General features: G+C 38.3%; 1 protein-coding gene across 14 annotated transcripts in view; it reads right to left on the bottom strand.

Annotated features, from left to right (window-relative positions):
- The window catches only part of atp2b2 (ATPase plasma membrane Ca2+ transporting 2), a 169,501-nt gene that overhangs the window by 85,367 nt on the left and 69,384 nt on the right, over nucleotides 1-14,750 (bottom strand). For all 14 annotated transcript variants that reach the window (XM_026932428.3, XM_026932426.3, XM_053226920.1 and 11 more), the window contains one exon: nucleotides 2,274-2,826. In XM_026932428.3, the coding sequence (XP_026788229.1) occupies nucleotides 2,274-2,484 (211 nt within the window). In that variant the 5' untranslated portion in view covers nucleotides 2,485-2,826. The remainder of the gene's footprint in view (nucleotides 1-2,273; nucleotides 2,827-14,750) is intronic.

Raw genomic sequence — 14,750 nt, 5'->3', positions numbered from 1 at the left:
GCAAGGTTAAAGCTCCTGCCTACACTCAGCCATTTAGCAAGCCATCTGATTTCCATTTAGCTTTAGACTCAGATTCACAGGAGTCACTGTATCCATTTTAAGCTTTCTTGGCTCAATTATTAAGAAACCAATATACCCAGGAAGAGAAGGCTAAAGACAGCAGTGGGATTTGGAGGACAAAGAAGTGTTGGTGTTGGTTAGTTTTATGCACAGGGAAAGGATATGATGCTGCACTGAAGTGAGGTGGGCCATCAGACAGAAATAGAAATGAGAGCAGAGAGAGTCATGGGGGAGGACAGCAATGGTGAGGGAAAAGACATTTCTCTGTGGTTTTGCAGCTGGTGCCAGGACACAGCACGCTAGTACTATTAGCATACAATAGCCATCTTCCATAGATGATTCCATGGGGACCATCTCAATCAAATTGTTTACCGAGCTTGAAGCAATGACAGAGATGTCTTCCTTACTCTTTTCCCTGATTTCATGGGTTGAGCAACTGACGCCCCCTCAGCAAAGTAAAAATAGGATTGTTTTTACAGTTTCTTACAAATCTGTAGCCCTGCTACTCAAGGCATGTCTTTCAAGACATCAAGGGGTATCTCCTTTCTGAATGCATGCACTCACTAGAACAGTTCTTCGAAATGAGAGGAGCTGGAAGGAGATGGATGTTCTTGCAGACGCTTTTTCAGTTCTGAACAGTCACGAACCTTTAAGGTCCTGGAGAAAATAAGAGCTCTGAATTCAGTGGTACCAACAAATTGCACTCAGGATTCAGGTTAGAAGAGTGTACTGCATTTCAGACACCAATATCTTCTCCCCAGCCTACACCTCAAATGTATAAGAAAATTGAAACAGTCTTGCCAGATTTGTGGGTAGTTTAATCAATGTGCATCAGCAACGCTAAAAATAATTCCAGTATAAAATAATGAGCCTGTTTGATTGGCTTAATGCCACAGACAAAATGGATTCTGCTGCATCCAGAAGGTCTGCAACATCGTTCTTTCTGGCATCTTATGTTTAAGTTTCTGCAAATGGCTGCTGCATTAAATATTTATATTAACTCCAGCTTTTAACCATGCAGATACTTAAGAGGTTTCTGAGAGGTCTGTCATACCTGTGATAAAGATCTTGGCTCTTATTCGCTGTGACCTGATCATTCTACTAGCTTTTCTTCCCAATTAATTAATAAAATCTCACAGGTCTGATCTGCACGTGTGTAACATACGTATCAAATTTTACCTGGGCTCATGTTGGAGGCAAGAGACCAACCAAAGGTGAGAAAGTGATTCATGCCCCATGGAGCTCTTTAATTAGAGGTAAAATCAGGTACGTCATGACTATTTAGGACAGTGGCACTAAATGAGGCCAGGGTTACTGGGTACATGAAGGTGACTGTGCCCTGGGTGGGAAAAATGCAGAAAATGTGTTTGTTAACAAGGCTAGATGTGACCATTTGTCTTCATTATCACATTGCACTTGGGGTGTCAGCCCAAGTCACTCTAGCAGAACAGAGTTCCTCCTTCTGATAATGCACAGGCGGTCATGTTTGCAAAGATCAAGACTTGGCTGTGAGGGATGGATGCCACCAAGAAAGGAGCACCAAAGCCCTTTGCTACAACACTTCTGCTTTCCTTGAGGAGTCAAGTGAGTGCAGATCACACTTTAATCACTTTCGAGTCATTAAGATCTGCTTTCAGGTGAGGTCCGCATATCAGGACTACCTCAAAGCGAGTGGTAATAATTAGCACAGGGTGTGTGTGATCATACCACAGTTAGTCCATCACTCAAACCTGAGGAAGGGCATAAACTGGGGAACCCATATGCTGTTCTATCAAATGACAGATGAGCCGTGAAGAACAGAGCATGCCAATCACATCATCTTCCGGGGAGGCACAGTACGAGCCATTTTCCACTTAACAAGAGGAATTTGTGGCGCAAAGAAACGCATTGGGATTCCGACTCAAGAAAATATCAGAGGGTCAAACCGTACCCTGCAGCACTCGTATTTTAAAAGGTAGCAAATTTAGTTTGACCTCTGTGCTGTTGCCTTGGAGACATTCAAGTTAATAACTCTGCAAGATGACCAAGCAGCACAATTGTGTGGGGAAAAAAAGAGCCACTACTCTTGCAGCTCCTAAATACAAGGCGTGAAAAAAATAATCAATAAGTGTTAGAATGAGTCACCGATGTTGTGCGTATGTGGGGGAAGAGTGAGGGGAGGAAGGAGAGGACAGTATTTATTTAATAAAAAAAGAACGGAGGCACACACTCACCCTCTGTCTGTGAGGTTTTCAGCCTCTGGCACAGTCCCGTGATGTCTCCATAATCCTCCTGAATTTTGACGACTGCCTCGGTGCCTCGGAGCTCCATGAGTGAGCGCAGCTCCATAAGCGAGCAGCTGAAGCCGCCTGCCTCATTTCTTTGGTTCTTGGAGTAAAAATCGCTGTTCCTCATGTCCCCCATGGTGGTGGAGTATTGCTCCATAGACTGATCTGAAGTGGTGTTAAATCGGTTTTCAGAAACCGAGAGACTGGCACCGTGGCGCACGAGCCTCTTGGGGATGAAGATTATCTGAACACACTTGGACAAAAAAAAAATAATGCAACCAAAAAAAAATTAAGAGAATGTGAGAAAGATGGAGAAAATAAAATTTAAAAAAAAGGTGGAAAAAAAATCCAGTCCAGTGTGCGTGACAGAGGAGAGGAAAAGCGGGCTGAGTTCCTGAGGATCAGCGCGGCTGCAGAGCGGCGTCGCTCCACACAGCGTTTCCCATTTCAGCCCGTCTCCACTCGGCTCCTGTCTACATGGTGATCCTCTCCATTACTCCTTCAGAGACAGAGAGAGAAGGAGGGAGAGCGAGAGAGGAGGAGGAGGAGGAGAGGGAGGGAGAGAGAGAGAGAGAGAGAGAGAGAAGGGGGGGAGGGAGAGACAGCGAGAGGTGAACACGAGTGAATCTCAGAGGCGCATGCAGCACAAAAGAGAGAGCAGAGAGAGCGAGAGAGAGAGAGAGAGAGAGAGAGCAAGAGAGAAACAGCACACCGACTCTCACCCTCCAGAGAGGAGGAGGAGGAGAATGGAGCTGTCTGTCTATCCATCTCTCTGTCTCATCTCAGCTCGAGAAATGCTTGTCAGCTAAATACAGCACACTGTGAATATTAACCCTTATATCACTCCAAGTCAAAGATGACCTATTTCAGTTCACGAAAGTGGATCTTGTCAAACATGACTCCATTTCTCAAATGAGCAGGAAAAATCTATTTTAGAAATAATATTTCTATTACTCAAATTATGTTTGGGTCATGTTGCCCTGAGGTGAAATAGACATGGCTGCTGTTTTTCCTTCCATCTCTTATTTACACTCCCACCTGCCATCCGGAGGATTCCTATCCATTAAGGCTTCGGAGGCTCGATTTTCATCAATACTGTTTCTGCTGATAATCAGTGGGATGGAGATGGACTGTATTTGGGTGCAGTTTAATAGAAATGTTACAGAAGTATTATTAAAATGGCCAGGTTTTAGATGCAACCACTGGAGTGACATATTAGTTGCAGGGTTTAGGCTTGTGCGATATTGATTTTCCCCTGCTTGTGATTTACCATTTTAAAAAATATTGTGATAAACCACGTCATTGGCCAGAAACGACAGCCTAACTCACAACCGAACAGAATGTGCCACATCACCGTCTTCAGACTGTTAGATGAAATTAGCTTTCATTGAAATGCTCCTTTTTGCATTATTCTGGAGACTACTGTTTAGGAAAATTCAAAATTAACTGTAGTCTACCAAGAAAACAACAGAAATTGGAGTAAATATGCAGCATCGTTATACGTACACTGTATTTACACACAATGGCATATGATGCTATGTACACTATGATGTATAGTAAGTGCAAAGATTCTTTACTACAGGTTTTTATGATCATAATCCTCATAGACAAGTTACGGTCAGAACCAGAAAATTGGTTATATACAATGGAAGGGTATAAACACTCTCAAGAGCCACGTGCCAACAATGATAAGAGGGCATAGCTAGTTTTAAAACATGCATTCTTAGTATAAACGCAAATAATCAAACATAACTTCATGCTTACGCTTCATTTATTTACAATATTTACCTATAACAATGCTAGAATAACATGCTATACTTGTTGTGTAAAATACTGTGCTACGTATTTGGTTACTGACTGCTGCAGCTCTGAGCCTTTTGTCTGATTGGTGCCAATATGTTCCAGTTTGAGATGTCAATCATGTTCATTACTGTTTCAGTGATTGGCAGTTGGTTATGGGGTTCCGCATCTCTGAGAGATCTCCCAATCATCACATGGAGAAGCTGCGTGTCCGTGAGGGACAAGTAAAGACTGTACTGACCAATATATTTTTTCTTTGCAAAACCCATTATTTTGCTAAAATATTGAATTTTACATTTAATTTACATTTAATTTGGAAACATTCTTTGGCACATCTTAATGAAATTTTAGGGGAGGCTTCCTATGTAGTCTTAAAATAATCGCCTCTGGTTGGTTGGTTGGTTGGTTGGTTGTTGACTCGATAATGTAAACAAATTGAGAGATCTATCATTCATTGCAACAACACAGCAGTTCCAGACTAGGTGATGCAGATAGATATTAATGCAGTCATAGAATATTTGCTCATCTGATACAGGAAAGCAAGGCACGCCTATTTCGGAAGTTTATTTCTATTTTAGCTCTTGTGGTGAGTTACACATTTAAAACTGAAACAGACAAATAGAAAAGTTCTAGACATTCAAGATGAATGAGACTGTCCCGACATTGCTGCCTGCCATTAAAGGAATTAAGGTTCCTCCATTACTAAATCCCAATTAAAGCCCCTGCTTAGGAGATGTATTACCAATACTATTACCGCAGAATAACAGAAACATAAAAATGTACATTTTGTAAATGTTAATTGTTGGATTTTTTTAAGAATACAGCAATAAACATACAATGTGATTACTACGTAACTGAGTCCTCCATGACTCTAGCATGACTTTGCACTTTTATCAACTTTAGCAACAATCTTTTTGTTCCCTCCTTGAGCATCTATTGGCATGGTCCTGCTGCTCTGACAAATGTAATTTGTCAAAGGCAGTTCCCTGTGAACGAAAGGCTCGAGTGGGTGTATCTGACACACACACACACACACACACACAAAACACACACACGCACACAAAATCGCACACACGCTCTCTCTCTCCGAGCCCTTCAGGACTGATCAATATCCGTGCCAGTCTCACCAGCAGGGCCAGGGTGTGGAATAAAAAAACAAATGTAATGGGTAATCGCTCATCATCTTGCCAAAGGTTGCAGGTAACACACCTACTAACACACACAGCCCTGTTAGGTTGAGGTGCAATAGCTAAAAATGCTCTTGGAGAAAAGCATGCTGTCTGTCAAGTGCAGAGTATGAAGGGGGACGTTGGATTATTATTAAAGGAAAGACAAATAATTGAGATAAACAGGTTGGAAACTTCTCATTACCTACCAGTAACATGCACAATACTGTGTATACATCATAAACCTGTGTTATATAGTGTAGATGTGGCATGCAGCAAAGTTTTCTATCCAATTAATAACAATTTATGAGATGTTGCAAGTTTTGCTGACTTTTTGGTGAGAGTGCTATTGTCAAGGAGAAAAAATATGCAACATAAGCAGAGGAAAATCAAATCAAACAACTTAAATATCCATAAAAGAACATATCTATTATAAGAGTCTATTATAAGAGTGGATTCCCCTAATGGAGTATATGACTGCTTGGGTTTTGAGATTTACATGGCCAATAACACAAGTGGATGTCCATGATTCGCTTCACTACCCAAACAGCACTGCGCTCTACACCAAACACACTATTAATAACTGCGGACTTGAAATGCAACAAAAAATCAATGCCTCCAATGGTAGCTGTGTGATTTTGATTTGTAGATTATTGCAGCCCAAGGCATCAGACTGCTGGCTGTACTGCCGTCATTCAACCCTGTAATTACAAACGAGGAGAACTCGTCATGTTTTTTTCAAGTAGTGGTTGATAACAGCTGTGCTGGAGACACAGCTGGTGATCCAATTTGTTACTGCTAATTTTGCTGCCAAGTATTTTTATGAAGAGCGTGGACGCATTGACACCTGTTCTCTTGGCCAGACAGGTCTGGAAGGCTTCCTAGTACAAATCAATTACAAGTAAAGTACACAAATTGATGAAGAAGATACATATACAGGGATTTACACTTCTTAATACTACTTTTTAATTGGTAATGCTGGTTCTAGCAGGCTAAAAAGATCAGTAACAGAAAGGAAAGGTTTATAGCACACAGAGGAGTACACTTGAAAACATCCATCCATCCATCCATCCACCCATCCATCCGCTGTACCGCATATCCTACACAGTGTTGCGGGAAGCCTGGAGCCTATCCCAGGGGACTTGGGCCACAAGGCAGGGGTCACCCTGGACAGGGTGCCAGTCCATCTTAGGGTACAATCACACACACACACCCATTCACACGCTATAGACAATTTAGAGATGCCAATCGCAACGCATGTCTTTGGACATTTGGGAGGAAACTGGAGTACCCAGAGGAAACCCCCGAAGCATGGGGAGAACATGCACACACACAGGACGGATTTGAACCCCCAACCCTGGAGGTGTGAGGCAGATGTGCTAACCACTAAGCCACTAAGCCACCATGCCCCCCAAAAACATGTTTCATTATTCAAAAATAAATTGCCTGTAAAACTAATCTGGTTCACAGATACACATCTGAGAATATGAATATAATGAAAAAAAAAGTTCTGATGTTCTCCTTTCATGTCTTTGCTACAGAAACCCACCACACTAACTCATTTGCTTTCTTGATAACAAGCAGGCGCCAGTGTTAAGGCTCTCATGCTTTGTAGTACAACTATATATTTATCTTCACACAAAATATTTTTAATCACAAGCTTTTTCACTGTAAATCCCTGATATACTGTGTGATCAAAACCCACACAACACTAGACAGGTGATGTTTTCAACAGTCCAGTTTCTGTGAGCCAGTGCCCATTGTAGCCTCTGATTCCTGTTCCGGCTCTTTTTTGTGATAAGAAATGTGTTTTCTCTGCGAGTGTCAGTCTCGGGCCATATGACACAATGTTAATTCAGGTCACAAGGAGTAAGCATCTTGCATTTTAAGACTGGTGCACAAGCCACATCACTGCAGCAAGCTCGTAATTACCACATTTATGTCATTAACTCAGAGAGAGCTTTCTCCGCTCCTTTCCCTTGCACTCCTCTTATTTTCTTTTTAAAATCACACTTACTGCCTTTACACATCATTTCTCTCTATCTATCTCACACCATGTGCAGCCATCTTAATTATAGACGTGGGCAATTTTTTTTTTTAACTTGACACGTTTCACAAGCTCAAAATGGAGGAGCCATTTTACTTAAAATGTTCCTCTAAAATGTTACAAAAGGCTTCTTAACACTAACAGTGGCTCAGATTATGGCCCTAATTTCAATGATAATGTTGCAAAAATAAAATTTTTATATTCTTGCTATCACTGACCATCAGCACAGGTTGTACAGGGGTGCAATTAAATACGACATGTTGAGAATTCACTCAGATATTTCCCATTGATACTTTGGTGGTAGAAATAACCAGCTGGTTGACAGTTGACAATATAGTGATTGATATTTTAGCAGTGTCACAAATGCAGAAACTTAGATACAGAAATCCAAGTAATAATCAAGAAAACAGGCAAAAGGGACCATGATAAATAGACATTATGTCTTGTGCTTGTTTCAGTTTGGATGGGCCTCTTGTAAGTCAGCTATATCAGTCTGAAATTGGCAAACGCCCAGCCCAGCCAGATAATTCTCATGTGAGCAAAAAACAAATCACTGTGTTAAAGAAAAAAACAAAACAAACAAACAAAAAAAAAAACCCTTAATTTCAAGAACCACAGTAAAACCAGAAAAAAGACTAGCAGGACATTTCCAAGAAGGAGTAATTTATTACTGGTGAAGGGGAAGAAGCTGGAATTAGAGCTGTAGCTCCTGGAGAGGTGCGTAAATGCAATCTGTATAAAGCTTTAAATTGTTTGAATGGCTGACTTCGCAGAACAAATCAAGCACATACTTTTTCATTACAAAGAAAAAAAGGTCTCACAATCATCCACATTCACATAAATCATTATAAGCCAAATTTTGCTTGTTTATAGTCTTATAACTTGGCTTTCAACCAACTAAATGGCCTATCATAGAGCTAGCAATGCTAAGGATGCTAACATGCTAATACTGGAGCCTGTAGCTCATAAGATATTATTATAAAGAAAAAAGGACAGTGACTCCATTTTTAAGCATCCTCATAATTCAGTATGAGCTGAATTTCTTGTGTTTGTAATGTAATAACTTGGTTTTCAAGCAGCTGAATGTCCGAGTGCGCTTGAAAATGATGTCCTTGCTAATACTAACTCTAGTTAGCAAGCTAACTGTAGTTGAACCACTGTAGTTTATGATGTAGTTTACGGTGCTTTGTGTACACGGGTGGGAATGGGGCAGGCTCAAGGAATCTTGCCAAATTTTGACAAAGCTTGCTTAATTCACCTTTAAAACTGCTTTGATAAAAAATAAAAGAACGCACGATGTAACGCAGCATTTTTATGTCTTGAGTCTATTTGAGTTGCCTTTCCACAAAAATTCTACTTATATAGCAATTTCTAATAACTTGACTCACTGTTTCCTGTCGCCGTAGTCTGCAGTCCTACTGAGTCAAAAAACACTGGTTTGTCATATTCAACGAAATCTGAGGTTTAGGTGAAATAATGCCATGTTTTTAATGTGTTACATTAGATAATGATACTCTTTTTCAAGGAATTCAGAGCAATTTGGTCAAATTATACATATATAATTTATGTAATAATGTTATATAATCCATATTTTAATCCATTGCTCTGAAGATGTGTCAGAATCAACTCCCAACAACACCAAAATCCCAACACATTAATGGCAAGTCAACTTGGATATCATAATACATTTATAAGCATGTAGTTAAACACAGAAACACCCAAAAGTTGAAACAGAATTGGAATTAGTAAATCTAGGTTAACGGACTTGTTCATACGTCAAGTACAAACTCTTCCCCATTAGCTTCTAATGCATAAAGCAATTCTTCTCTTGCTTTATAAATGACATTTTATAGCCAACAAAGACTGTCACACACTCCATTCTACCATAGCATTAGAATTGTTGCTTAGTGATTTTGGTTTCATGGCTATGGCATGAACACAGATTTAGTTTCAGTCGCCATAGCTGCCGCATAACCCTCATTACATAAAGTCCCTATTAGGCCCTGATTCTCATTATATCAGCTAACACTTCCCTATAATGGCAATAAATTTAATCAAATCTGGTACTGATTAATTTGATCAAGTCTGGTACTGGTACTGGTTTTGCTAGCCATTCTATTAATTCTACATTTTGTATAATGGCTTATAAACTGTCTGATTCTTAGCATGATTCTGCATTATTGTGGCCTATTCACTAGCTAATTAGAAGTGTATGAGCAGACAGCACTTGTACATAAATCAACAGATTCAAAAAGGTAAAAGCCTGACAGACAGCACAGGGACTCTCAACACACATGACCTCCAGTTATATGTTACTGACAATGGGCCTCATCTATCGATCTTTTCAGTAAATTTGTGTGTAAATGTTTGCACAAGCCAAACCAAACTAAACATTTCCACCAGATTTACAGAAGTTTAGAAAACACTGAATTTCTTACTACTTGCGTGTGTATGTTGATGAATGCCGAACACCCATAACTTACCAGGCACATGGAGGGCACAGCTGGTGATGCCCACGAAACTCAAAATGGCAAAAAAGACTTTCTCTGAGGAAGAAATGGAAGTTATGGAAGTTAAAAAATATATTATTTAGCTGCGTAATAACCTTTTGAAAAGGCTAAAATGAAAAGGTGAGAAGAAAGGGTTTGACATGACAATGGAGAAAAATATATATCTACTGTACAGCAACTCTTGGCTAGAAATTTCTCTCACACCAATGCATCCTCCCTGATGCTGTGTTGGAAAAACAGGATGGTGTCATAGGAAGTCACACAGCACACTAGGGAGTATACAGCACACTGCAGCGTGAGACATACCAGATCGGTCACTTATCAGTCACTTAGTTTCGAGATTTATACCCACTCAGGAGCACAGGATGGATACAAACATTTTTTCCGAAATTATGGGATTTTCATTAATCTTGTGTAAATGCCCATATGAACAATTTACGAATAAATCCATTCATATCCAGCTTGATAAATAAGGCCCATTGTAGCTAAATGTACTGTATCATATTTTGAAATTCAGATTTCTAAACCAAGTTGTTGCAGCCTTTTCTCAGTGTTAAAACTAACCAGGGCTCACAGTGCTTTGTGGGAATACAGGTGATTCCTTGGTCACTGGAATCTGACGTACACTAAGTGAACCACACTGAGTGATGCTATAAAGGAGCAACTATTTTCGAGCTGCTAACCAAAAGACCTCTGCCTGAAGTCATGTTGGTGTGAAGGGGAAGGAGATTGCAGCCATGATGCCTTTTCTTCCCTGCTTTTGTGTGCAGTGAGAGTGGAGAGTTTAAGGAGTGGCAGGCCTTTAGTTCGAGATTATCTCACACTTTTGTTGCCACCAAGGCCTTAATGCATCCTGCCTTTCAGTGTCAAGGTCTGTGAAAAGCCTGTCTCTTAAAGAGAATGGGGGAAAACCCTTAAATCACCTGAAACAGTGCAATCTATGTGACCTCAAGTGACCTCTCCCCAAGCAATGTGGGAAAAATTTGACCAATATGATACAGCTCAGTTAGTTATAAAAGTGAGACTTTCCCCTTTCACTATTGTGCAGTTTCAGACTTTTAGGAAACAGACTTTTATTTAGAATTGTTGCAACTACTCTATCATTTTGAATTCATACTAAGATTTCCTGAAAATAAAGTAAACTGAGTGGGAGGCAACTGTAAATTAACAGTGGGCAAAATGGATCTTTCTATATCTATGTCTAGATCAAGGAAGTTGTTTATTCATTCCTATACATTTGTTTGCAGGCTCCCAATGATAGCTACTGATAAAAAAAAAACATCTATGAATCTTTAGCTAGGTCAAATGCTATTCATAACCTTTAGAGATCATGTTACTGAATCATAAGAGAGATTTTTGCTTTGTGTGTCAGTTCCTCATGACCGTATGCATCTCAAGAGCATGATTCACGCCTCTTCCTTCACTGCATTTTTTAATGCATATATACATTTCTGTGTGTTCAGGGGTGGACAAACCAGCAGCCCAGTGGCCCGGGACAAGCAGATGTTGTGTCCGGGCTATTAGTTTTTTATTCATAGTTGATGGACAGACAAGTAGGTTTAACAACCAAAAAAGAACTGTATCACGGAACTGATCGACCATTTTAAAAAGCACACAAGCTGTGGTTAATAAATAAATAAATAAATAAATAAGTAAAGGAAAAAATGTATTACAAATTCTTAGTACGAAATCTCTTTGTACATTCTTGTATATAAAAAGAAACAAAAGGGAAAAAAAGATCAAATCCCCTAATTGTTCTTCTATCTTCTAAAGAAAACAACTTTTCCAGAAGCTCTCACTGTCTTACACTGTCAGTATTTAGCAAACTGTTGCTGTAAGCTGAAAGAGAAAGTGGCTCCGAGGAAGCAACAAAATTTCTCCTGTGCATTTGATAGATTTTGTGTATGATAAATTTAGGAGCATGCTAGTAACACAGCACGTTTACAGCAGTAACACATTACATCGCCGGAGTGTTTTCAGTGGAGTTGTGTCCCCTGCATTGGAGTGCAGAGAGACAGGGTTTTTGGGAGCCGTAGCCAGACGAAAAAAGAGAGGAGAATCTCTGGAGTAAGCGATTTCATCAAGTGAGAAAATAGATTGAATAGATGGAACGGTATTTTAATCTGTATTTTGAAACGATGAGGTAGCCGTACACTCATACACCATGACTAACCATAAACTTTTTAGCCCAGTCAGTAAGAGTTCCAGCCAAAAAGAACGTGGAACTGGGTGGCACGTTGAGGAACATCAATAAATAAACATTCACAACAATGTAAAAATTTTTCATTATTTTTAAATTCAATTTCACTTATTTTAGGAACAGTTCAATGCATTACACATTTTTGATTGAATTTTTTAACTTGTTAACTCATTATTTTCCATGTTCATTCTAGGCTTTTTTCCAAAACTGGATTTTTTTTTTCAATAAATTTTAAATTTTATAAATAATTATTTATAAAATAAATAAATATTTTTTAAATAATATATTCTTGCATAAAAAGATTAACTGATGATGTTTTTACTTTAGAAGCTATATAAACAGTTCCTGATAGTTATACGGACATGCTAAAATACGCACATACACCGAGTTAGGATCACAGATAGGATCACCGATGACAGATGCTGCCGTTGCAAGTCAGTCGTGTAGCTGTGACGGTTTTGTTCCATTCATGGATATAGGAGACGGGAGCAGACGTGTGCAGCGCAACAGATGGGCTATAGTCAGTAATTCTAAACCTAGAAAACGGCTAGTGAGATACAAGGTGCATGGACTCATGTGATAGGGTGGTATCTTTCCTCACACTCGGGCCTACTAAACAGTAAGCTCCAGAATTATTGGCACACTTGTTACAGATGGGTAAAAACTAGAGATGGTATTTTTTGTCGTGTCAGGGCAGAAACAGCAAAAATAGTAGATCAGATATTGGAGAAAAACGAATTTGACCCAATCCTGTTACAAATGGAAATGATTGGAATTAGATTTGGAAAAGTTTTTTTTTTTTTTTTTTTTTTGGAACTGTAAATGTTTACGTGTAAAGAAACTTGATTTTATTTTTTGTTAGGATTGATTTTATATTTATATTTATATTTATATTTATATTTATATCATGAAATTGATCTTAATATATAGAAGTTATTTTTGTGTGAATGTGGTGGTTTTGTGTAAGTGATGGAGAAAGTATAAAGAAAGTTGATTGTATTTTTTGTCAGAATTGATTTTATATTTATATTTTATATTTATACTTCTATTTATATTTATTATTGTATCATATGAAATTAATTTTAATAAATGCAATACAAGTTATTTTTGCTGTGGTTTTGTGTAAGTGATGGAGAAAGTATAAAGAAACTTGATTGTATTTTTTGTCAGAATTGATTTTATATTTATATTTTATATTTATACTTATATTTATATTTCTTATTATATCATATGTAATTAATTTTAATATATGCAATACAAGTTATTTTGCTGTGGTTCTGTGTAAGTGATGGAGAAAGTATAAAGAAACTTGATTGTAATTTTGTTAGGATTGATTTTATATTTATATTCTATATTTCTACTTATATTTATATTTATTATATCATATGAAATTAATCTTAATAAATGCAATACAAGTTATTTTTGTGTGAATGCAGTGGTTTTGTGTAAGTGATGTTTTAGCTGTATTTTTTAAATGCTTTAGATAAAAAGTCACTTTAAAACTTAGCATTTTTTAGAGAAAAAAGTATCGGATGAGTATTGGCTGCTACTCAAGGTTTCAATAAAAGAGTCAGTATCAGAAAAGAAAAAAGAGGTTTTGTGCCATCTATAGTAAAACCATTAATGTCCGGATTCCTCTAGAATTTTTTAAAAATTAAATTCTAATCTTTGTTGCACTTTAAAGGTTTTCATTTTACATAGGTGTTCATTTTCTTGCTGAAGTGGGCTGTTCCTGACAGAAATCTAGCATTTTCAGCTTGTCAGATTCTGATGCTTTTACAGCGAAATCAACATTGTGTTACTTAAACAGAAAGGCAGCATGAAACGTAGCCATTTTCTGCACAAAGGATTTGAGCATCTCAGTCCCACACATGACTAAGTGTTTCTCACAAAGCTGACTTTGAAATGAGCACTTGTGCTGATCGTGAGTGGGCTCGCTTTTCAAGAGAACAGAGTTCACTGTGCTGGCCCACTGTTTTATCTTTCTATCAGTAGTCAGGTTTCCATCCAAGGAATAACGCGAAAAGTATTTTAACAATTTGAAACGCTTGCTGATGTCGTACATGGAAAAGGCACTTGACGGTAATATTTTCCATGCTGACATGACACTTCTTTGCTAGGTATAATTTGGCTAAATTGTTTGCGAATATGTGGATATAGTGAATATAGTGGACACATTTTTAACAGGAAAAACATTAAAATTATACAGGAATTTTGTCTCATGTGGCATCATTCATCACTTGCCTTTTGTACAACAAACCAAAAAACATATATGACTAAGAAGAATTTGCAGTAATGTATTATTAAACAAATCTATGGTCTGACCATTTAACTTAAATTATTGTATGGAAGACATTCATAAGACATTCATAAGCCTGAAATCATATAAGATATAAGCTCCTGTTAGAAAGAGGAGTTATGCCACAGAGACAGGACCAATTTAGTTTAATTATGAGAAATAAAATGACATCTTTATTTTGCTGTAGTTAGAATCTACAGCAGAACAGCAACTAAAGAGGCAGTGTTTTGTCACTTCACATCCTGTCATCTTAGGGATATTGTTCACTGTGGAGGTTCGCTGAGCAAAACAGTGATAAGAGACCGGCCGATATCATATGCACAGTAGATCTGTAGTTTATGTGGTTGCAGCGTTTTTTGAGCTTGCAGCGTTTTTACAGACAAAGCAAAATCTATGCGACA

The sequence above is a fragment of the Pangasianodon hypophthalmus genome, chromosome 20, assembly GCF_027358585.1.
Source record: "Pangasianodon hypophthalmus isolate fPanHyp1 chromosome 20, fPanHyp1.pri, whole genome shotgun sequence".
In the NCBI taxonomy this organism is placed as follows: Eukaryota; Metazoa; Chordata; class Actinopteri; order Siluriformes; family Pangasiidae; genus Pangasianodon; species Pangasianodon hypophthalmus.
Note: the sequence above shows the minus strand (reverse complement) of the source record. Positions and strands in the feature narration are given on the sequence as shown.